Source organism: Anolis sagrei, chromosome 4, assembly GCF_037176765.1.
Source record: "Anolis sagrei isolate rAnoSag1 chromosome 4, rAnoSag1.mat, whole genome shotgun sequence".
NCBI classification, from domain to species: domain Eukaryota; kingdom Metazoa; phylum Chordata; class Lepidosauria; order Squamata; family Dactyloidae; genus Anolis; species Anolis sagrei.
This window is the reverse complement of record NC_090024.1, coordinates 47351375-47377896: the sequence shown is the minus strand read 5'-3', so window position 1 is coordinate 47377896 and position 26522 is coordinate 47351375. Positions and strand designations below refer to the sequence as shown.

The 26522-nt window shown below is 37.1% G+C and overlaps 1 protein-coding gene across 5 annotated transcripts in view; it reads right to left on the bottom strand.

The window, feature by feature from the left end:
• The window catches only part of ASPH (aspartate beta-hydroxylase), a 125282-nt gene that overhangs the window by 55966 nt on the left and 42794 nt on the right, over positions 1-26522 (bottom strand). For 4 of the 5 annotated variants that reach the window (XM_060775376.2, XM_060775378.2, XM_060775380.2 and 1 more), the window contains 11 exons: positions 16996-17085; positions 13135-13212; positions 12589-12741; positions 11718-11768; positions 10161-10217; positions 6840-6884; positions 5097-5141; positions 4892-4936; positions 1904-1942; positions 1482-1523; positions 882-917 (listed from right to left, as the gene is read on the bottom strand). In XM_060775376.2, the coding sequence (XP_060631359.2) occupies positions 882-917; positions 1482-1523; positions 1904-1942; positions 4892-4936; positions 5097-5141; positions 6840-6884; positions 10161-10217; positions 11718-11768; positions 12589-12741; positions 13135-13212; positions 16996-17085 (681 nt within the window). The remainder of the gene's footprint in view (positions 1-881; positions 918-1481; positions 1524-1903; positions 1943-4891; positions 4937-5096; positions 5142-6839; positions 6885-10160; positions 10218-11717; positions 11769-12588; positions 12742-13134; positions 13213-16995; positions 17086-26522) is intronic. The other variant, XM_060775379.2, reaches the window with a different exon arrangement.

Here is a 26522-nt window from a genome sequence, read left to right as displayed (position 1 = left end):
ATATTTATTTATTTATTTATTATGTCAGAAGCGAATTGAGGATACAGTTATAATGTATTTAAATACACAAAGTTTAAAATGTGGCATTATACTAGATTTCCAATGCATAAAGAAGAGTGAAAAGGTTCCCTGCTATTCTAACGTAGCCTGAGGAAATCAAGAGCATTAAAAGAAAATACTACATTGATTTCAATGATGTGTGGGCCCTGATAGTGTTTATATGCCATTATTTGGGTATTGTTCTTCTTATAGCAGCTGGACCAAAAAAAAAAAAAAAAAAAAAAAAGCAGCAAAACCTTTCTATGCCTGGAGGTATGCTCTGGGAAATTCTTCACCTATTTAACACTGCACATAAGGTTGCTTTTAGAGTACAACCATGGAGGAAATATGACTACTTATTAAACATAAAGTTATTTGAGAACATGTTGTTGTTGTTATTAAGGAATGCATTTTGGCAGTGTACTGCTGCCACAGAGACACAAAGAATTGGAGAAACTAAAAGGAATCAATGCACATACTAAAGGGCTAATGGTAACGTGTATATTCTATATATTCCAAACTGTAATCACATGTCATATGCATAAAAAGAATGATGAGTTCACTATCACTTTGTGGGAGGTAATGAGAAAAAAATTGGATTTTGTACCTCTGGCAAATTGTCTTTGTCTAGTGCAGCCTCACAGCAGTGTCAACCATTGCATTTAGATAATAACATGATTCTTCTGGAAATATTTTGCCAATATTTCTCTACTAGTGTCAGTTCTCCTCTCTCAAAAATGAGGAGGTGAACGGGATATAAAAATATCAATATGGGAGTTTTTTGGTTTGAATATTTTATATTTCCACTAAACAGAAATGAATAGCTTTTTAAAAAAACTCACGTTCATGTTTGTGTTCCGTTCTGTCAATTGGTTCTCCTAGATATATAATGAGAAACAAGTACTTTAGCTAACAAAAATAACAGTTACAGAAACAAGTTACTTAGGGGAAAATGTGTTAAATTACACATCACAGCAGAATGCTAATGTGAGAAGTATTTTATATTTTCAATCTATTCAGAAATGCAACTGAGGGCCCTATATACATAACGACATTGCTGTGTGAAAAGTAATTGAAGTTAAGCAGAGTCAGCTTGATTTGCATTAGGACAGGAGACTACCAAGGAATACCAGATATCATAGGATATATTTCAGAGGAAAACAACAGCAAACCATAAGCCAATAAGTCATCATAAGTCAATACATAATTTGAAGACACATTCTCACACGCAAACAGAAGATGTCTGTGTATAGATTATCATACGTTATACCTCTACCCATGTACTGATTCACTTTATGTACCCATATAAATTATTATTATTTTCCAGTTTTCTAGGATGTAACATGATACATGTAACATGCAGCTGCTACTGAACAAAGCATTTATTCAATCCAGTAATAAGAATAATTCTGTCTTCTAGTTTAAACATTCTATATTTTCACCTTTTATATCTTCATGGTGATATTCAGTGAAAGGCTCTTCATCTGAAAAGAGAACATTATAATCTAATGCACAAGAAAACATTGGTGCAAGGCTTTACAGCTGAAGAAAACAAGTAGGAAAGGTCCCATGCTATAAACATTAATAGAAACAGACTGAGTGTGTTAACAGAAAAGTTTCACACAAAGGTATATACTCTAGCACACAGAAGAAATCCAAATCAGTTTTATTTCAACAAAAAGGGAAACAAACAAGCATCACGGCACCAAAAACTGGACTTAAATAAATAAAGTAGGGTAGGGACATATAATCCCAATGCTGTATGTTTGACTTGCAACACGCTGTCTTTTCTCTGACGGGACAAAGGAACGGCTATGTAAACAATTCCTAGATTATTTTTCATAGTAGATCATATTCAACTTACCAGTATCATGAACCTCAATAATGTCTTCATTTTCTAAATCTAAAAAAGATTGCATAAGTTAAAAGCTATAGTGAACAATAAAGGAAAACAATAAAATCACATTTAGACAGGAGCAACTAAAAATACATGTTTAAAGCATAAATTATTTTTGTTAGTGTACAATCATGCCATGTAACGCTATTTGTCTAAAACTATTATATAGCTGGTTCACAACGTAAATAAAATTAGATGGAATGACATGGGGGTGCTGGGATGAGATGAAAGATGGGGGTGGGGGAGTGAGATAGCAGGAAAGGCAAGGGAGGAGATAGAAGTATGTATTTTTGTGGTTTCCATATCAAAACAAAGATGGGTTTTAAATAATAAAATGAAACTTATGGATGTTATTTATTTATTTTATTTACTTCATTTTTATACCGCATTTTTCAGCCCTTAGCAGGCGACTCAATGCGGTTTACAGTGCAATTAAAACAAGACAATACAACAACAGGATCGGCGACGTTGATCCACAACAATTAACGATCAGACAGGACAAATCAACAAACAACATATATAACGTCATTATTAGAGTGTTAGAGTGTTCATGGACTCCAGTACCAATATTGAAAAAACAACAGATATTATGGTCTGGGTATTCCTTTAACACTTTCACAGAAGTAATGTGAGGTTTTGAATTGGGAAGATTTAACAGGCCTGCATACTTTGTGCAGGACCACCTTAAGCATGTCAATCAGCAAGGAAGTAAGACTGCAATTTTAAAATTACTTACACCACAAACTTCACTAAGTACAAATTGCCTTACTTCACAATAAATCTATGTGTTTATATATCTCAGTATGGCATACCCTTATCCATAATATGACACCCTTATCCATGAAAGATACATTCCTGAACCTCATTTTGGATAACCAGCACCCTACTGAAATTGAGGACTTCCAGCCGAGGAATCCCATGAAGTTATGCTGGAGAGCCTCAAAAAAGCCTAGGGAAGACAATTATTTAGACATGTATATATGTAATTCTGTATAATTTAGTTAAGCAAACATGCTTTCAACTGCACTGCAAGACAGTGAGGGAAGAGCCACGAACTAGTATTAACTGTGTTAATACCAGAAGCAAAAAGTTAGCTGATTTTTCTCCTTGCAGGTTCAATGTCTTAGGTACACTACAAAAACTGGGATGTTTCTATGGAGGTCTCATCTTTTTATGACACCATTAAATTTAATGAGAAGAGATTAAACTCTCACTTTTTTATTCTAAATGTTATTTTATAAATATGTGGTCACTCAGTAGTTATACCATATATGGCAGTGGTATGTCATGCATAGAGAAATATAACTCAGACAAGTTGCAAGGTGCTATTCCATCACCGGTATTGAAATAAAATTCAAATATCCATTTAGTCAAATTCTATAAACAGAAAACAAATTAAAAAGACATTCTTCCCTTTAGCCTCATGCAGCAAATGTCTTCAGCCATCTAACATTAGAATTATCACAGGAAAGCATTTGTGAACAATTTCATGTGTATTTGAGGAGGACAAGAAATATCATTTCAAACATTATTTTCAAATGTTAAGCTAGACTGACACATTGTTCATAATCAACTGTTACAATAAAGCAACAAAACAACATACCACGTTCATCCACATAGTCTTGTATCTTTTGAAAATGGTTAGTAAATATGCAGAATATTAATGTACATAAGCAATTGGCTGCTATCTACTCTTCCTTAGAATCCAAATATTGTCATCTGTTAACTAGAGTTAGGCAAAGTAAGGACCATGGAAAGCAGAGCCCAACAGATGACATACACAACTATATTAGAATTAAATAGTTCTACTTAGCCTTAATCAATGTCGGAAATCTCAGACCTACGCTGTAGCATTTCCCCTATGTGCTTTATATTATTGTGGTATATATGTTGTCACCTGTTTCCAGCTTTTTTCATTTGATGGTTTCCCACCTTTTATACTGTTCTTTCCCTATTCAAAGTGGTTAAATGCATCTTCTAAGGCTTAATTACTGGCAGAAATGTTTTATGCTAAAACGTGTTGACATATTCGGTCCCACCCTTTTGGCTTTGTCTCACTAATAGAATTTGCTCCTGAGAGCACACATTTTGAAGTTATAGTTGATGCCAACTGGCAAAAGTAAAGGCAGCTATGAGAAACGAGTGGGTTGGAGGGAGTGAGGTGGGCAGTTCAAAGTAAAGTTGTGAGCCAGCATGGTGTAATAGTTTGAGCACTGGACTATGATTCTGGAGACCAGGGTTTGAATCCCCACTAAGCCATGGAAACTCACTGGGTGATCTTGGGTAAGTCACACTCTTCAGAAGAAGGCAAGGTCAAAACTCTCTGAAAAAATCTGGTCACTAAAAGTCAAAAATTCTTTAAAGGTGTACAACAACAACAACAACAAAAAAGCCGAAGTTATTATTGCTTTATGAACACTGTACCACCTAGGCTAAGGTGGTGCCCTTCCGGCTCTCAAATTTAATTGAAGGTGATAGTAACTAATTACGTCTGCCAACACATGCAGAGATTCCTTCTGGCTGTTAGCACTGTGAACACTTAATACAGGCTTTAAAGTCATTAAAACATCAACAGATTAAAAAATACTTAGGAACTCAGAAGTTACATTCTCTAAACTATATGAAATGCTAAAAATGTTTAATAGAAGTGCCTTGATAACACAGCATTTTCTCTTTCTCACACACATATTTATTTTCAAGTTCTATCCAGGGCCTAACAGATCCTTTTTGCCCACTTCCCAGAAGAGATCTGCTCTAAGACACCAAGATCAGAATGGAAGAGGAGCTTACATTTAGTATCTGTATGAAACAAGTACTTATGCATCCCTTCAACCTAAGCCCAAACATAAATTTGTGAAACATTCATGCAACATTTTCTTAACTAGTACATGATGCAACATTTAATATAAGAGGTATTTTAAAGACATAAAATACATTAAGATTTCTATACAATACCTGTGGCATGATCCAAAGCATCTTCTAGATTTAATTCTGTGTCATCTATGCAAAAATAGAGAGAGAAATCACTGTATTACCCTGTCAAAATCACGATTCCTTCCACCTTTGACAGGATTCAGTAGACCCCTTCAATCATTCAATATAAGATATATAATAAAAATATTAAAAATATTAAAATATACGCAGAATTTTTATACAATACCTGTGTTGTGCTCCAGAGCATCTTCTAGATTGAATTCTGTGTCATCTACAAATAAATATAGAAAAATCACTGTATTACTCTGTCAAAATCATGTTGCAGGCAATTAACTGATTGCATGGAAGAGAGGGGGAGGATCAAAACTGCACCAGCTGTCCCTTTGAATACTTTCAGCATCTATACAATGGGTGTCACACTTGCATTTCAATTGAACTTACAATACTAAGCCCCAAGCCATGCCAATAGTATATTGTCTCTGCGATTGTGTTTATTGTAATGTTATTTTGGTTCTGTATTAATATATTTTTAATGTAATTTTGATGCTGTTGTTTGTTGCTTATGTTTTGGTTTTATTTTTGCTGTAATATGTTGTTCAGGCTTGGCCCCATGTAAGCTGCTCCAAGTCATCGTTGGGCTCCCCTACTCCTCCTCCGCCTCCTGCTCCTTGGCTCATGGCGGCCTCCCGGGCAGGTTCCCCATCCTTCCTCCCTTCCTGGCTGCCTTCCTTGTCTCGCGGGAGAAGAGGCACTTCTCGTGAGGCCTCGCCGAGAAGAAGGAGAGTGGCCTGAGCAGAGACGCTTCTCGCGAGGCCTGACTAGGAAAAGAAACCACCATTGCTCAGGCCGCTCTCCTTCTTCCTGGCCAGGCCCCGTGAGAATCGCCTCTTCTCCCATGAGACAACGTTGTCTCATGGGAGAAGAGGCACTTCTCACGAGGCTTGGCCGGGCTGGGAGGCAGAGGTGCGATGCCAGCAAAGTGGGGCCAGGAGGAAGGAGAGAGGCCTGAGCAGCGCGGGAGGCCCTTCCAGAGGTGGTGCAGGAAGCAGCCCAGAGGCCCAGGAGCAACCGCACATCTGGCTTAGAGGACAGGAAAAAGAAACCACCTGGCTGGAATGCGGAGTCATCTTAAAAGGTGAGTATATCCCTAACTCTCTATTTTGTGTATAAAAGTGGGGGGGGGGGTCATCTTATAGCCCCAGTCGTCTAGTACGGTATATCAAAAAGTTTGATATTCTTGAGTGAAACCAATAGAAGTGACAACTCTGAATATGAAACCAAAATCCCAAAAGGTAAAAACAAGAAACTGTAATGCAGGAGTTTCAACACTTAAAGCAAAACTAGATCCAAAGGCTTGACGACTTGTACATAACTATAATCCACTGGCTTGAACCAAGAATTATAATCCAGTCAAGAGGCACTGATCTTAAACAGGAAAGGAAGATACATTATCAAACACCAGAACTCCTAACTCAGAGCTTCCAAGACAGGCGACTTGACCTATGAAAATCCAACATTGATCTCCCAGTGATCATTATCTCAAAATGCTTAACAATTCTAATTCTTACTCATGACATCACTCTTTCTCACACTTGGGTTCCCTTTGCTTATGTTTCTGCCTCTGGGAACAATGAATTTGTCTCTGCTTCACACTATCTCTTTGTAACTGTAATCATTGAGTTATAGGCAGCACTCCTGTCTCCTCCACATTCCTTTCAGAGTGAATCCCTGGCAGATTATCATGAGAACCACTTTCTGTTTCCCTAACAACAGATCTAACCAAAACATTCCCATCAGCGGAACACTTTCATTTCCCCCCATAAAAGTAACAGGCTCAGAAGTAAAAACCTCAGACTCCACCAAAAAGTCCCCCTCCTCATCCTCAAGAGACCTTACAGGTTTCAACTGACTCATTCAGTATAAGAGCCATTATAAGGATATAAAATATATGTCAATTTTTATACAATACCTGTGTTGTGCTCCAGAGCATCTTCTAGATTTAGTTCTGTGTCATCTACAAATATATATAGAAAAATCATTGTATTACTCTGCCAAAATCATGATGCAGGCAAAATAATTGATTGCATGAGAGAGATGGAGGAATCAAAACTGCACCAGCCTTCCCCTTGAGTACTTTTAGTGTTTATGCACTGGATGTCACACTTGCATTCAGTAGACCCCTTCACTATAGGGTTAACAAGTCATAGAAGGCACACAATACAGTCCATGCAAATATACAAATGTCTTCCAGATTTGAGAAATCTGTTTTCTTACTCTGTGTGGAATACATGGTACCCAACACATTGCATACTATCAAATTTCAAAAGACAGTTACAACTGTGAAATTAGCATTTTCAGCTGTATTCCTTATATAAGCAGATCTGAGGCAACATGCATGTTTTTTGGACATTAATGCTTAACAACAGTAGGATGTAGTGAACAGATTGCTGAACTGAAAAGATCTGCACCAAGCTTCCTGCTCCACTACAGCCTAAGGCTCATTACAGCCATTTAGTCAAATCTCTTTCACAGAGCTGTTAGGATTTTAAAAAGGATGTCCATACATGCTATTTTGAGAAAAAAACTCTAAACATAATTGTATATACGGATACACAGAAAATTTATAGACACCATATAATTATACTTATATTATAATTTTAAACTACAAGGTGCTAAATTTAAGCTATTTCGTTTATTAGGCAGGATGATGATAGATTCAGGCCCATTTCTCTCAGTAAATTAAAGTAGTAATTTAAAAAAATATTCCAGAGCAACATAGAATTTAGTAACAGAGAACAGCCTTTGCGCATCACACAGCACTTAAGCAAGCCACATGTTTAGACCATCTGACACTCAAAAACCATTTCCTCTTTGCATTAGCTCTAATTAAAACCCATTCTTAACAGATTTTAAAGCCATATGCAGCAACCCCTTTCAAAGACTAATCGCATCCTTTCCGTTTGCTTCATATTATAGCAATTAGGCTGCCTGTTACAAGCCGTCACTAAAATAATCTCAACTTGTTAGCCCAAGGGAGCTATCACTGCCATATTATAGAAAGCACTACTACTCACTGTTCTGTGAAGGCTTGTCAGGTAAGCCAGTTTAACTCAATATACTGTATTAACTTAACAAAAAGGTATTCTTTCTAAAATATATTATTCAAAATCACAATATACTACAAGATATTATGGTCTCTAAGTCACAATTTTAGTGCTTCCCTTTATATACATTCCAGCCTAGCTGTGAATTCTTAAGTCATATCAGGGACAAGCTAACTATTGCTATTATTTCTGAATATACAGTATTCCCTCACTTATCACAGGGGTTCCATTCTAGGACCCCCAGCGATAAGTGAAAATCCGCAAAGTAGGGACACCCCCCACTTATCTCTCCCTCAGTTCAAGTGGTGCCAAGGTTTCCTGAGGACGTGCAGAGTGCTTCCTCATTGCGTGCCTAGTTTTCCTTCCAGAAACATGGCCCCACCAGACTCCCTCCCTCCCTTCCTGGAGGTCACTCAGAGCCGGCGGACATGGTGGCCTTGATGGAGCGCTTGCTGCAGCACTTGAGAAGAAGGACAAGGAGGAAGCAGTAGCAGAGAAGAGGCCGAACCGGAGGCAGAAGTAGAGGCGGTGCTGGAGAGGCTCGCAAGGAGGAGCCCAGAGCCAGGGCAGAGGGAGGGAGAATGGCTGGTCAGGCTTGAGAAAGAGAAGGATGGGGAGGAAGCAGTAGCAACGAAGAGTCCAAGCCGGGCCCGTGAGGAGGAGCCCGGCGATGGAGAGGAGGGAGGGAGGGAGAGCAGCTGGTTGGGCTTGAGAAGGAGAAGGATGAGGAGGAAGCAGCAGCAGCAGCGAAGAGGCCGAGCTGGGCCTGCGAAGAGGAGCCCGCCGCTGGGGCGGAGGGAGAGCAGCTGGTTGGGCTTGAGAAGGAGAATGAGGAGGAAGCAGCAGCAGCGAAGAGGCCGAGCTGGTCCTGCGAGAAGGAGCCCAGTGCCGGGGCAGAGCGAGGGAGGGTGAGAGAGCAGCCATGGCGAACAAAGTGGACAGAGCAGAGTCAGAGTGCTGCCAGTAAAAGGAATGGAGAGGGTCAGTAAAATGTATGGAGACAGGTCTCAACTTAAAATGAAAGGATACAGATCTCAATGGAGACAGTAAAAGGAATGGACATAGGCTGAAGAGAGGGAGGACTGAGGAAAAGCTCGCGAAACAGCGAGTCCGCAGTAAGCGATCTGTGGAACAGCAAGGGATAACTGTATGCATGTGTTTTGCTTTCAGTCACTGCAAATCATTGCCTTTTACCACCTCAAGTAGACTCCTAATCAAGAGTCATGCTGAGAAGACTAAAAGCTAAGTATTACAATGAATTGCTATGTAGTGATTAACATCTATAATTCCAGCAGCAATGCTATCCTCAGTACAATCAGAAATTTAAAACAATGAAAAAAGAAAAGAAACATAGTAAACTCCAACAATAAAATGGTGATAACATAAACTCACTACTAGGAGTATAACAGAGCAAGCTACTGGACCCTTGATAATATACGCTGTACATTATTGAGAAGCCACACAATATTCAAGTATGATATAGCACAATTATGGTACAATTATAAAGTTTTAATAAATATAGGAGGAGAAAAGTGTACTGTAATAAGTATGCACAGAATTGTAGCATACAATTTAGCTTTAAAGATCTAGACGGTTCAGATTCAGGCTATTCGGTCAACTACATCCCTTTGTACAAACCTGTCCAGGCCCTGAGACCTCCATCTCAATCTCGGACGGTGGGAACAAGAGGAGAGGGCCTTTTGGTGGCTGCCCCTCCCTGCCAAGTCTAAACATAAAGCACTAAAGACTTGCCTGAAATTTGGGGGGAGGGCACAAATTCCGGTGGTGTTATCCAAAACCACCACAATATCATAATGCTATCACTACTAGTTATTGACACTTAGAAAAGTAATTTCAAGTGTGTCAAATGGAAAGAGTTCCATAAAAACGGAAAAAACTAGCAAAGGATGGTATCACAAGGAACTGAGGATACCAGGAGAATTAGATTCACTGCCAAAATCTAAGGTGCTAAAGTTTTGATATATACTGTACAATTACTTGAAAGACCAATTATACTAGCGTAACCTACAGAGGGAAAAAAAGACAATTATTCTTCGATGAATCTACTCTGTTTGCCATTAAAACAGGACTCTTGCATTCCTAATTATTTTAAACATATATGAACAGGTACCAACTTTATGTTCACATGCACTATTTTCATATAAATGATTAATGATCAGGCAAACCTGGACTTTCTGGTTGATACGTATCTTCTTCCACATGTGCATGATATTCATAGGTAGCTGCAATGTAGGAATTTCACATTACATACCAAGAGGCCATTAATACCAATGTCAGAGTAGAAAGAATTGTATATTTACAACTAACAGGAACATAAATCCTTGCTTATTCTGTCCTCATATTCAAGACTTTATCATTACTTCCATTTTCTCCCCACTGCAGAATAAAACTATTTTGCACAGGGTTCTTCCTATCATAGAACATTATGTGCTTGAACACTTTTACTAAACAGGACACATGCGTTTTTGTGTGCAAAAAATCAATCAGTCTTCCTACATAGAAAAATCCCCGGGAATGCTTTGGAACCTTGAAGAGCGCCATTAAAAAGTTTTACTTTATTATTATTATTATTATTATTATTATTATTATTATCATTATTCCCAATGGGGTTTCCCAACTGTTAGGGAATACATTGTTCAAATAACAAATGAATCATTATTTCTGTTGGGTGTGTGTGTGTGTGTGTGTGTGTGTGGTAAAATAAGCAAGCAGATGAAAAAGGAAATGGCTCAGTTTGGTCAGTGATGGACATGAATACTGTCAGATCATATTAGCATATCGTATTAGTAACACAACCAAACGAATATGATACCAAACTAACACAACTCTTTATAGAACATATTTAGTGAGCAGTGAAGGTAGATTGGTGGGAAGGAAAGAGAACTTCAGCTTCTACCAGCCATATTACGCACATGTAGATGTAATCCAATTCACATATTGGAACAAACTATTTTTTTCTGACCATAGTCATTAACAAGTTCCAACTGACATACCTTCTTTACATTTCAGATTCTAGTATGGGAGCCCTTCTTAACCTTTTTAGACATTTTTTTATTTTTCTCCTTGTGGGTATTTCTGTCTACTTATATATAATGCACAGAATGCAAAGAGGCCATTTTTTACACAGAAATGTCATATCCAAAAGTATTGCTGACATGTTTTAGCTTTTTGCTCCCCTCTGGACTTTATGTAGGTTCAGATCCATTTAAAATCATTTGCCATAACTACTTCTACATCAGTTTTCCTGGTGTGTTAGTTGTTGCTACAGGAACAGCCAGTGTGTAAACCATATTAGAACTTCATATGTAGGTCATCACTGCTTCATCAGCATTGTTTCACCATGAATTATGCTGAGCAGAATTTTCACTTCAAATAGAAATGGGAATGGAATATCTTGTTCAATCTAGTTTATTTTAAGTAGTGGCCACTAGTTGAAATTCAATAGTTTATATCAAGGCTGGAGAAACTGTGGCTCTCCAGATATTGTCACCAAGCTCCTTCAGCTCTAGCCAATTATGACTAAGAGTCAGGATTGTAGTCTATATCTAAAGGCACACAAGGTCCCACCCTTCACTTCAATGACACATTCAATTCACCTTTTCTTTATGTGAAATTTACCATTAATTCTATTAAGTTCAAACTGCAGGTATATAGGGTCAGTTCATCATTTAATGATACATCGTTTCACAAAATCTCAAGCTATTAATGACAAACATACGCACCATGAGCATCATCTGTTTCAGGCTCTTCTGGCTGATAGTCACTTGCATGATCTGGAGGGGAAAATGGTGTTACTTTAATGGCATATGTTAGCTGAAAATGCAATCAATATTAAGGCAAATTTCAAAAGAATCTACTACTTTATAGACACAGGGACCTGTCTGGACAGAATCTACAAGCAAGAATTTTAATGACTGGGTGTGAGCCACAAGGCCAGGTGTTTTCTTGAAATAACTCTTCTCTTGAGTTCCTCCATGTCTTCATTTTGCTCTAAATTGAAATTAATTAAAATTAACCCAATAACGTTTTTATTTCAATTTGAACATTTTGTTTAAAACTATCCCCTCAAATTCGGTGGTTCAATTTACAAGTATGATTAAAGAAAGATGTCAAGGGGTAGGGGATATGTATTGTTGACTACTCATTCTCTTAAAAGATCGTTCTGTGTTGGTAAATGATGAAGCTACAAAGTGATCTATTCTATTCCGTGCCTAAACAAGAATATGTACCTATAATAGGTCTTTATACAATTCTGTGATACAGTAACTGTGAATAACAGTAACCTATACCAATACAGACACCCAATAACATGACAATGTGGAGTCAAAACCCAAACAAAATAATTCATACTAAAATTTTCTATGACTAGTTTTTAAAAAGGATTATTTTAACACATTTAAGTATCATTAGATGGGTATCTGCATAATATTACATCTGGGAATATCAGGGAACCTTTCTGAAAGACCAGGGCAAACAAATGAGACTACTGAGGTCAACTAAACTGAGGTCTTACCACTTCCAAAATCTGGTTCAGATAATGTAATGCCATCAATTTATATTTGAAATATTTAATACTTGTAATACTTTAGATACCTTCCTGGAAAGATTCGTGTGCTTCCTGTACTTCTCCATCATAATCCTCCTCTAGAGTCGGAGCTTCAGGTATTTCGTTTCTCTCCACATCCTCCTCCAAATTTGTTTCTTCAAGTATATTTTCTTCATCCGCATCACCAGCTTGTTCTTTTACTATTAGAAAATATTTTAAAAAGTAACAAATTGAACATGCTGCAAAGCAGTTTTAGTTGCATCACTCAATTATCCTTAATAAAGAAAGATCATGGGTGTGATTCTACCATATGAAATACATACTTCTCCAGTAATACAACTGGAGAAATGGTTGAGGACGCAGCTGTGTTTTAACCTCGGCAATTATTCTTCTGCTTTAAAAAAGAGAATGTAATCTTAATAATTTTAATAGAATGCTTAGTAAGATATGCAATTCTTTTCATTACTCAAAATCACTGTTCATTCTCCAAAAACTGAAACAAGTGTCCCTCTGCGGAGGTCGAGATAGGATGAGATACAAATGTCCAAAATAAATAAATAAAAATTCAAAAAAGCAAATTGATAAATTCATACCAAGTTGTGACTCAAGGACTTCACGCAACAAAGATTGGATTTCATCTTCAGGTTCTACTTCATCAGGACTAGTATGTTCTATGTTAAATAAGACAGCAGGGATGGTTTAAATGACTAAACACCAAAAAGCACACACAAACACATGTGAAAAACTGAGCATTTTTCAATTTCTATTGACAAAACACTGCCCTAAGGAAAAGGCATAAAATAAACCCATACACCAGCTACTTGGCATGTAGTGTTTGTCTACCACTGACCAATATGCAGAAATAAAAATGTGCCTCTAAGATCACTGCAAAGATAGAAAAGTGCAGTAACAATGTCTTTTATGAAACTTTTTATCTGTCCTATTCATGCAGCTATGAAATGTTATGACTATGATTTATTTACTTTAATCAGAGTATTGCCTCCCAACTGAGGCAATGCATAACAGATAAAGGCATTTTAAAAAACAGAGATTTTAAAATTATAGCATTTAAAAATCTTTTAAAGCAATCCTCAAATATCATAGAACCATAAAGTTGGAAGAGACCTCGTGGGCCATCCAGTTCAAACCCCTGCCAAGGAGCAGGAAAATTGCATTCAAAGCACCCCTGACAGGTGGCCATCCAGCCTCTGCTTAAAAACCTCCAAAGAAGCAGCCTCCACCACACTTCAGTGCAGAGAGTTCCACTGCTGAACAGCTCTCACAGTATTTAATACCAAGAAAGTATTAAAACAGAACTGATTCAAAGATTATGGTGTATTGGGGCAACAATGTTTTAGCTGTCTGGTATCCTATACGAGGATACTCAAATACGGTGTGTGCTATTGACTCATGTACAAATAGTGTGTGATATGTTGGGAGATAACCTTTTTTAACAGATCAGAAGGCTTCTGTGCTTTTGCTGACTAAAGATTTTTTTCTCACAGCTAGTTTGCTTATCACATGCAAATTTGGTATAAATGCAAATAATTGCATTGAAGAAAGTTGAAGGACTGTCATGCATCTAGTGAGCTACTGTATTAAAGACATTTTTTTTCTTTTTACAATATTCTTTCCCTGAAAGGGAGGTAAAGGAAAAGGTACTGTATTTACTCAAGCCTAATGTGCCACTGAATCTAATGCACACCTCGATTTTCAAAGCCCTGAAATCAAAACAAGTTCTTGCTGCTGAATGTAATGCGCAGCAGCATAAAGTGCACTTTTTGTAATTTGGAACACCTAAGCTTCCATAAATGGAAAAGAAAGCCTTGAAGTGCATCTATGCTGTAGAATGAATCCACTTTAACTGCTCAATGCTATGGAGTCATGGTCTTGATCCTTCTGTGCCAGAGAATGCTGATGCCTCACCAAACTACAAATTCCAGGATGGCATAGCACTGAGTCATGGCCATTTAATTAGAGATGGCAACCCTCATATAGGAGCTCCAGATGCTCCTGAACAGCTTCCCCATATGCTCTGGCTCAGCATTAAGTGTATGGCACAAATCTAAAGCACACCCTAATTTGGCAAGGTCATTTAGCAAAAAATAAAAAAAATTAAAAAGGAGATAATTAGATTTGAGTTAATAGGGTATGTGGGGTGGGGGGCAGATAACCAGAAACTGGCTCTATTAGATAAATTATTTATATTTTTGACTGATTGTTGTTTGAGTAACTTAGAATACTATGTAGACAATCCATTCAATCCAGAACAGATTCCAACAGCCTTTTCACATTTACCAAATTTAACATCTAAACTAACTGGATTTATGACTAACTGTCATGCAATGCATATTTTTTAGGCCCCTTCCACACAGCCATATAACCCAGAATATCAAGGCGGACAATCCACAATACCTGCTTTGAACTGAGTTATCTGACTCCACACTGCCATATATTCCAGTTCAATGTGGATTGTATACAGCTGTGTGGAAGGGACCTAAGAGAAGTACATCAGAAAACAATTATTGTGGAAATATACAAGAAAAATGCCTACAATCATTAAGAGACCAGAGAGTAAAACCACCCTGGCCACTGACCTTCCATGAAAGACAAAAAAATTGAATTGCAGACACACAGAGGGCACTCTTCCTCCATGTTATTTCTGCTACCTGCCCAAAAACATGGCCTACAGAGATTTAAAACTTGCTAAACTAGGAGAGAGACACTGGAAAGTAATTAGAACTCAAAATATATATTTCATTCAGTTTTGCCTTTTATAAAATCATCATCATAAACGACTTACAGTCTCTAAGGCAACAATTAACACCCACTTAATGTCTTCTGAAACCAGTGACTTGAGAAAAGGACTAGAATAGAAAAGTCTGTTGCTTTTGCCAAAAATAAAAAAAGCCGATCACATGATAAGATACAAAAATTACTGTAGGAGTATTATCGATGCTTCTGAGTGTGAGGAGGCAGATAAACAGCTTGGAAACATAAAAATGTCCTGAGCTAAGCAGAGTCACTGTATGTGTTAAAGGAAACACTGTCTTCTTTCCATGTGTGTGGTTTGAGAGCTACATGCAAATTTACCATCTTTGTTCACATGAAAAGTCATGAGCATGATGTCAAGATCTTTGGGTTGAAGACTACATTTCCAAGTTCATTTACTCCAATAGCAGACAGTGTTGCCCCTGGACTGTGGAGGCAGGTTTTTCCTCTATTCTAATCCCAGTTGATTGGTGCAGAGTCAGCCTCATAGTATTGCAAATGATGTCATGATTTATTTTAAATTTGTGTTATTTTGACACAAGCAAACATGTTTAAGAAACAGGGGTTTAAACATCATGGTAATGAAAGCAGTTTTGACTGCAAAAGGGGTGTTAGTACCTGAGTGCCTAACTGAGCAGATTTCAGTCAGCATAACCTAAGGGTTGCCATTTTGTTTACTTAGAAATAAGCTCTTTGAACACAGGACTGATTTTGAAATAAAGCAGTATATGGTGATGCTGTACATTGGATTTATAGGCAGTCCCCATGTTAGGAACAAGATACATTCTGTAGGTTTGTTCTTAAGTTGAATTTGTATGTAAGTCAGGACACATACATTTAAAGTGCAACTCCAGCGATACACACACACATATAAACACATGCATGCTTTGGACAGCAGAGGGAAAGGTTAACACCCCTGTGGTGTTTGTTTTGTTGCCAGTGCCCCTGTTCAAAAATTCACCTCACTTTCTATCCCTCTTGATAACTAGATTTTGAAAAAATTGGCTTGTTGTGGAAGCAAGGATTGGTGATAAAGCTTCAGGGGAGACACTTTCCCTCCATAACAACTCTTTTAGGAGTGAATTTCTCTTCCAAGGGGTAGATTTCGCTCACTGCCTGTTTTCTCACTCCCATTCTTAACTATGAGTCATTTGTAAGTCAGCTCTTTGGAACTTGGGACTGCCTGCATTGCCAATGCATCTAATTCTCTCATTGATTCACTGGTATAACAGGGCAACAGTTGTCCAAACTGGCTGTCTTCAATGAACGCTGTTCTAGTCTCCTATTCTGCATATTAAGTCAGGCGAGAGATCTCCGATTTTGTCTGCAGATTAAACTTTCAACCTCTACTGGTCAGTGAACTACCCCCCCCAAACCTCCCCCCCCCATCTTTTCATCCTACCTCACGTTTTCCACCCCATGAACCCCTAATGGCATCAGCCACTAATGACGACCTATGTAGAATCAATTTTGATGTGACATAACATACACTGATTCTACAATGAGGAATTCTTAAATTCTGAAGGAAGGGAAGTACACTATGACAAGAGTTAGACATCTATTGCTTAGGGCAAGGTTGGAATGCTTTAGTTGTTATACGTAGATGTTATGTAGGTTTATACCATTATGAAACAAATACAAGACTGGAGTGTATTTTTCTGTTATTTTATGCAAATGCTTACCTGCTCTTGTGTATCTCTCCTTTGCAGGTTGGATCACTTCTTCTGTATCTTTCAGAATTGGCTGTTCTTGGACAGATCTTTCTTTAAGTCCTGCATTTTTTAGTTATAAAGGTAACTTTAGCATTTAGGATCATAGAATTTTAACTCTGTTTGTTTTCATTAAGAGAATAGAAATTTAAAGGTCACCAGAAAGGAAGCACTAGAAGGTTGGGAGAAGAAACTTTCAGGCATTTAAGTCCCAAATTATATTTCAAATTCCTAGTATTCCATTGAAATCAATCAATGTGGCGGCTCAGTTGTTGAAAAGGAAATAGCTTTCTGGTATACATGACCAGCCTTTTTTCAATCTGAATGTAAGCAATTTTACAAAATCCATTTGTTTTGCAAATGTGAAGACTTAAAATACTACAAATACTACTTCCAAGAAATACACTCAGCCCTCCACATTTACTAGGGTTAGGGGGACTACCAGTACGTTTACCGTAGTGGGAAACCATGAATTAAAAAAATGAGGTTTTTGCTACTTATTCATTATTTATTTGTTTACCATATTTATATCCCGCCCTTCTCAACCTCGAAGGAGACTCAAAGCGGCTTTACATATAGGCAAGTATTCAATGCCTTGATACAACATATAATTAAAACTGAGAGACCACCTTTCTTGTAATCTCTAAGTCCTTCAGTATGATTCTATGCTCAGCCCCTGGTAGATATTCCCTACAGAATCACACTGGAAAACCTAGAGATATCTAGAGAGGTGTTCTCGAAAGTAATAAAAAAAGTTTTTTATTCATGGTTTTCCCACTTCGGTGGAGGTATTATGTCCCTAATCCAGTGAATGTGGAGGGCTGGCTGTATTTCTCATACGTAGCATTTCCTCTGTTTTGAGTCTCCCACATTTGCAAAATTGCTTAAAATCAGATTGAAACAAGGCTGGGTCATGAACGGAATGCTATTTCCTCTCTAGTTCTCCTATATGACTCTCAATTTCAGGTAAAAGTTGGCCATGGGGGACACATTGGAAACTCTTGAAGGAATGTGTAATCGAATCTGTAAACAATCACATCTGTAAAAATCAAATTCACAAATGTGGAGGGCTGGCTGTATTTCTAAATAAATCCAGTAGATGCTTGTATTATTTTCTGACTTAAATCTTTTTATACTGTGATTTATTTATTTACCATGAATGGATTGGAAACAGGGATCTAGGGGCATCATCTCTATCAACCACATTACCTTCTCCCTTGCTTGAAGTTACCTGTTCAATCAGTTTTCCACATCTGTTTGGCCTTCCACTCATTGTAGGAGGCATTACCATTGGTGAAGCAATTGAAACAAATAAGGCCAACTTCTTTTAGCAGAACTAACACAAATATTGTGCAGTACTAGATAGGATACAACACTGGATTATACTATGAAGGGCAAGAAGAGGAGCCATTTTGAATGTTCCTAGTATGACAATCCTATCAAATTGTACATAAGAATATACAGGGTAGGATATGCTAAAAGTCTTTTCTCTACTTTTTAATCAACTAGAGAAAATGTACATCATCATTATAATTAGGCCAAAGTTCAATTGTTAGCTCCCACCTAGACTAGACATACTGAATTAATGCAAGTAACATATGTATTGATTTATCACTTAGCAGTTATGATTCAAACTAACAAATCATTTCATCTTTTTTTCTATAGAATCAAAGAGTTGGAAGAGACCTCATGGGCCATCCAGTCCAACCCCCTGCCAAGAAGCAGGAATACTGCATTCAAATCACCCCTGACAAATGGCCATCCAGCCTCTGCTTAAAAGCTTCCAAAGAAGGAGCCTCCACCACACTCCGGGGCAGAGAGTTCCACTGCTGAACGGCTCTCACAGTCAGGAAGTTCTTCCTAATGTTCAGATGGAATCTCCTCTCTGTTTTTGTTCCATTATACAGCCAAATATTTTACCCATTATACCAAATGTAAAAAACAAACATTTACTAATCAGTACTACATGGCACTTTTAAAATACATTTTAAAGTATTAAATAAAAATCTGAATATGTTCTTATTTTTATGGGGTGTTGCAATGTTATTTATTTGAAGTTATTTGGCAATTCTAGCATCGATTATGGAGAGGACTAAGGATGTAGAATACACCTCTACTGAAAGCAATACACCCTGCACAAAAGAAAATCCAAAATTCCCTGGCAGGCTGTGCCAAAATGAGTAAAGTATTCATTGATTTACTAGTCGGCAATCCTTTCTACACTTACCTGGAATTTAAACCCCACTTTGCAAAGAGAGGCTCATTTCTGAGTAAACATGAACAAAATTGTACTAGTAACCCTTCCATTTTTCCAGGAAAAAAACCCAGGTGAAATTAAGCAAGCACTAAGACTTCTTTATATAAGGCTTCTTCTCACACCAAAAGAAACTTGCAATATGTTCTCAAGTCGCTTCTATCATGATAATAAAAAAAATAAGGAATGGGATTGTTTCTTGAACATTTTTAGTGTCCTATTTCATACAGAAATGTACTTCATTTTCTAAATACTAAAATAAAGGTAGCTTAACTTTTCAAAGTAGACCCAATTCATTTTGAACCAGTACTTATATCCACAGAAAATTATTTAAAATATGAATTACAACCTGAATGTCCAAATAATGTGTATATCCAATTTATGTGAATTTAAATTATCTCCAAATTTTTAATTCATGAACATAAATTTCTGCACAACCATTATTTTGTATGAGGCCAAAATTCAAAATGGCCTCAGAGCACAATGAATTTTATTCTGTTTTACAAACATGAACATTGGTCCAGAATCCGAATTCAGGATGTCAAACTCCATCCCCATACTGGTACTAAGGACAAATGAAACTGCTTTCCAGTAAGCTCACATATACGTCACATTACTAGTCAAAGTAGGTAGAACAAGCAGTGGTAAGGTCCTATTCCATGGCAATTTACCTTACAGGATAGAGTAATCTCAATTCATGTTTTCAATCCTCGACTTTTTTGCAGTCAACATATGCCAATGATGAATCCCTCAAGATTCTCTACTGTTCTTCCCACTATACTTTCTTTTATACTGGCATGTAAACCATGTCAACTTAATTCGGATTAGGTATTTCTGAGAGAGAAAAGTTCGAGCCTTTCCCTCAAATGTTCCAAAGTTGAAGAACACCCATCACCTCCACAATCATCAGTCCTTCCTTAATTTCCAAGTTGAATAGTGTGAGATTGTGTACAAAGAGAGATAAGATTATGTCCAAAGAGGGATAAGAAAAGTAAATGACCAATGAGATGACACTTCTGGACATCAAAAGCCTTTAGGTTTGTACCTAGATGTTTCTCTTCTTTCCATATGTAAACTAGTTTTTACAAAACACTACAGATTTTACAGTCCATAGGCAAAATAATATTTATTTTTATATGGATGAAACTAAAGGATATGGAAAAATACAGATACTGAGAAAACAACCAACATTTGATTTTTTTAAATCATTTTTTTAAGAATTTGTTATTTTTATTTCTATGCTGGAAATTATCATTAATCACCTACATATGCATATTACTTGTAGTAAGACATCAGCAGCAAAGCCAGTCAGAGGTAAATAATAATGTATATTCAAACACTGCATCTCACACACTACACCAAAAATCTTTCTTGTTGATCCTGTATTCATCTTTGACCTTTTCTTAGTAAAAGCAAATCTAACGGGTCATAAATCATTTCAAATATATGTTTTATTTACAACTGTGTCGATACTATGACACTGAGTTGTCCATGTAAAATGAAATAAAAACTGTGCTGTCGTAAAATACAAATAAGCTTATTGTCTTGCATACCCATTCTTCACTGGTTCACCTTCATAGCCATGTCTCCTCTTCTTCCATGTATTTACTTTCTGTTAGTTAACATAACTTCGTTTTATTATATTTTCATGAGCAAAATTATGTGACCTCCGACAGTGGAGAGTCGATAATCAGAATAAAACTGGAGAACTAGTCGACATTCCTTGATTTTGAATTTTCTTTTCAGTTAACTAGATATTGTTATACATCAAATAAAACTCAGATATTTCAGGGTTTTTTTTTCTTTATTTGTTTTAGCCTTGACATACTGAGTACCAAAAGATAATACCAATATATAAATGATGGCAATACAGTAAGAATGTACAAGACATGATCAGACACTATGTACAAATTGGAATTCCATAGTAGTCTCTTTTATTGCATGTTTATAAATTCATACAATACCAAGGCAATCTTTGGAATCTTGTTTATTCTAACATGCTCTGAATTGCCTTACTGATAACTATATTTATTCTGTTCTTATAAATATTCATTTCCTTGCAACCAGGTTTAACTGAAGCAGGGTTCAGCTAAGAAAGAGTTATCATTTAACTTTTTTTCTCTTCTCCTCTTCCTTTGGAGAATTATCAGATGATTTAGAAAGGCTTTTCGTTATCTTTCTTATTTCCTTATCTTTGCCACTAGATGCTGCTTTTATCTCTTTAGCTTTAAGATTTTTGTCTAATCCTGATCTCTCCTTTTCAGCTCTTCTATCTCGTTTAACCTTGTCAGATTCTTTCTTTGATTTATCATCAGCAACCTTTTTATTCTTTCTGTCCAAGTCCTCAGTTTTTTTCTTGGTTTTCTTTTTTTCTTCATCTTTGGTTTCCTTCTTCAATTCTTGCTTTTCTTTCACTTTCTTCAGTGGCTCTTTGATCTCCTTAACTTTTTCTTATTTCCAATTTAAAGGGAGTAAAGGTTCATTAAAGAAGGTGGATTAAGAAAGTAGATTTTAGTAAACTAAGCACATATTTTCATTCTACTACAGTTCACAAATGCATATCTCCACTTCAAAAGAAATTGGCCACACCATATTAGTAGTGGTGAAAGAACTGAATTAAAGGCAAGCACAGCTGATACCCTTTTTAAAAAATTAAGAAAGATCTTTTGGTAACTACTAGAATGATTTTAATACCAATTTGATTTTTTTTCTACTGGAAACTTTAAATTAAAATCTTGATAATGTCAGTTATTCATCTTTAATTACTTGGATGAAGGATCTATGAAAAATATTAGAAAACTACCACTTATATAAATGTGAAGGACCTATGAAAAATATTAGAAAACTACCACTTATATAAATGGAGAAAACTGTTGATAATCAACTACAGGCCTATCATCCAGACTATATCAACAATGCAAACAAAATATTTGGGTTTTTTATGCTACAACTAGAAATGCTGGTCATTTTCCAAGTAGCCCAGGACTTGAATATATGAAGAAATACCTCCCACCAAGATGTCTATTCTGTTTATGGTATCCCAGCCCCAGGTGGTGCAATGGCCTAAACTCTTGTGCCAGCAGGACTGTGGACTGAAAGGTCCGTGGTTTGAATCCGGGGATCACGGTGAGGTCCTATATGTCAGCTCCAGCTTCTCTTGTGGGGACATGAGAGAAGCCTCCCACAGGATGGTAAAACATCCGGGCGTACCCTGGGCAATGTCCTTGCAGACACCCAATTCTCTCACACCAGAAGTGACTTGTTGTTTCTCAAGTTGTTCCTGATATAAAAACACCCCACAAGAAGGTGCCAGAAGCAGGGCTTTTGGAGGTTTGAGGCCCACCCCAGGTAAAATTTCTGAAAGCTACTTTATAACCTGGCAAAAGTTATTTTCTCATTCCAAACTATGGGCAACACTTAAACTTTTGGTGTATCAATATAAATGCAGCTTGACATGACTAACTGCCATGGCTCAATGCTATGTAATCATTGGAGTTGATGATTTTACAAGGTCTTTAGCTTTCTCTGCCAAATAGTGCTGGGTGCTTTACCAAGCTATAAAACTGCCATGAATCCAAAGCATTTAGCCATGGCAGTTAAAGAGGTGTCAGTTCTACAGTGTAGATGCATCCTTATTCTCATAAGTCCCACACACACATTTACGTTTCTTTCATTCCAGTACCAAAATATCTTCCTGAAAATTAATAACAATTAGCTAACTGCATGATGTGTGAAAATATTTATTTTAATTACAATGCAAATCAAGCCTAAATCCAATCAAACACTATCATGCAAAGAGCATAAACACACACATGCATTTCTAGTTTCAAGAAGAAGGGCCTCACCAAACCTTACAAGGAAACTGTTGGGGAGGGTTGGAGGTGAGGAAATAATGGGCAGACTAGGTTTTAAACTTTTCTCCTTGAAGTATTAATCTTTGTATCTCCTTTATCTTGGGGCTGCCTCTACAAACATACTCCTCAAGTGGAAATGGACCCAGGTAAATTAAAGGGCTATTTGGGGGAAGGGGTGTTCAGAAGGCACAGATCATGCAGTCTCCAAGCACCCACATTCAGCAAGACATCTCTTCATTCATTTAAGGCAACTCTCCCCATACTTCAATCACTCCGTTGGGAACCAATTTAATGGATGAAAAGATGAAAGTATCTTTGAAGGACAGTTGCAGAGAAATGCCTTCAGTGATTATACCTTTACCGTGAGGAATTTTTCATTGCCTGGACTAAAATAAATTCAGACTTGATTTGCAAACATCATGCACCAAGCATTCAAGGTATTATTTATATGAACTGCCACAGCAAAGGAAAAATGCAGTCAGAAAAAATCAGGCAACTAATATTGCTAATTCCTTGGAATAACAGTTATTCATTATACACATAAAAAGGAAAACCACCCCAAGTTTATTATTTATCTAATGAAAGTTGTACAGTATAGCATTTTTCATTTGCCATACATTCTATTAAGATCTTATATATGTAGATGATCTCACTATTTGGCTAAATAGGCGAATTCTAATCCTGACACTCTGCAGTAAGGAAGTAATATGGAGATGTATGAAAAAGCAGGTAGAATTCTGCTGTCTGGTATTCGACAAGGCCTGGGGACTGAATTAAGATTTCTGATTTCTCTAATTGTACTAGATTACATATACAGGGAAATGAACTGTTACTGTACACACTGCCTCCATTTGCACACAGAAATTGGAAATGTATGTGCAGAAGCCCATTTACATACATGAATAAGCTCTTAACTGAACTGGGAGCAAAGTTCTTAAAAGTAATTTAAGTCAAGCATTTCTCTAACTTACTGTCTGATATTTCATGTTCAATAAATTTCAAGTGAAATATGCCATATTCTTGTAGGCACAAAAAACATCCAGAATTAGTACATTACATTTACTAAAAATGGCAAAACACATGCATGTCAGGCACTAATAATCAGTGCATTATGAATGCCACTACAGCTCAGGATAGCAATGTACCTTTGATTTTAGCTTTTCTCTTGATAACCCCTCCAGGTAACTGTCCTATTTTTTATAAGATGGAAACAGTTTACAAGCATTACTTTAAATATTTAAGAGCTATACACACTAAATGAAAAATCAGACTTACCAGTTTGAAACAGCATGATTTCACCAGACCTTAAAAATAGCAGGTGGCTAATTCTTCAAACAATAAAGCGGGGAGGGTGGGGGAGAGATGGAGCAAGCCAACAGAACGATCACCAGCAGAAAGACATGGCAGTGTGCACAGGGGAGTAAACCCCCCCCCCCAAGCTTCACCAGGTAAAGAGAGAGAAAAATGAGTGAATGGGAAAGACAATCTGAATGGAAAAGCTGAGAGGAAAAGCACCTGTGTGAGAGAAAGCACCAGACTGGGTAATGAGAGGAAGGTCATTTCAGTTAGTTGGTGGGTAGGTAAAGGAAGAGAACATTATCTACTGCATATGTATTCTTGTATAAATAAAAAATGACAAAAACCTGGGTTGGTTTATACAAGGGCCAATGCTGGAAGAGGGACACAGCATGAAGGAAATGACAAGCAGAGGTGAAAAGTGCATCGACCACATTTTTGCCCAAACTGGAGCAAAAAGAAAAAAAAAAGAAAGGCAGATTTCCCTTCCTCTTTTTCAGCCTGTGTAGTTCATTAACAATTTGTGGGAGCGATTTCGGGCACCTGAGGTGAACTGGAGCAGGAGTAGACATAAAGCTTATTGTGTGAGCTTCTTTGCAGAGAAACTGTGGTGGCCATTTTTAATAGGGGCTAATTGAATGATGCTTTTAAAAAACAGCTACTGCAGTCTATCTGCAATTAGCCCTTATTAAAAATGGTCACTGCTGCTCTGTTACACTTTAAGTTCCAAAAATGGCAGATAAATTCTTCTCCAGCTTAAAAAAAAACGGAGGAAGGGTTGCCTTTCTTTCTCCAGTTTATGAAAGGGGAGGAAAGGAGCACTTCACACCTCTGTTTCTTGTCAATGCCTTCACTCTGTGTGTCTAAAAGAGGCAGGTAACATGTTATCTGTACTCCTTCACCCCCTACTTTTTTCAAGGTGCATTTTTATTCTTTCCCCTCATTTATATCATTTTCCCTATCTATATTTGCATAGATGTACTGATTTTAAAACCAGCAATACATTTTTACCCCCTTGCAACTTATCAGATAAAAAGATCCTCTCCTTCACTTGAGCTGTTCCTAAATATGGTCTATCTATGCAATTTTAAATATGGAGAAAACAATTTATATGCCACAAAGATTTACCTTCAACTTATCCACAAGTCAAAGCAAAATTCATAATTTTGGCCCCGAAATCTGTCCTCGACTGATACATAAGATCAGTATAAAGGTAGGGTCCTCCTTAGATCCTCCATAGCTGCACCCCACCACCACACTTGTTCTCACAAAAAAAGTACCTTCTTTATCCATAAACACTTTCTGTGGGATATAGGGCATTTTGGAGACAAACTGTGGTGCAAAAGCCCCCCATACTCCCTAGAGGCCATTTGCAAGTCCCAGGAGTTTCAAAAACAGTCCTGGGGGAAATTGCTCTTTCTGTCATATGCACCTGACCCAGGTTCATGAGAGAATGGGCACTTAAGTGCTGACTGTATTTTCTAATCTGTGCAAAGCTGAATGCTTTTGTTCGTCTAATTAAGAACAGAAAAGGCCCAGACAAACAATCCCTGAAAATTCTAAGATGCTGAAAGTAAAAGCACCTTCAGGAATTTTGTGTTGCACATATTACTCCCGCAAAGTGTAGTCAATCGGGTAAACATGTTTAATTGAACTGGATATACTACAAAGCTGGAATGCTTCTACAAAACCCATTCAAGAGCATGAGCCACTGTAGATTCCAATCACATCAACAAAATCAAACAAGCTTTAAATATTATATATTCTATGTGCCACCTCCTCAACTATCATTTTCCTTGCTTAGAATTTGTTCTGATTCCAGTTTTTGCACTGTGCAAATGCTTCACTATTTCAGTTGTCTTGGTTCTGTTGTTTAACTTTTGTAAGTGACATTGGGAATACTAATAAGCCATTGAAATAGTGGACATGCATTTCCTATTCATGTACAAAATCACACACAATTTTTTACTTGGAAATTATGTATAAATGCACACCTCTGATTCTCAGACACATTATAGATCAGGGGTGTCAAACTCATTTTCACATTAATCACATTAACCTTTTGGTTGCCCTCAAATGTCTGTTTATAATAATAA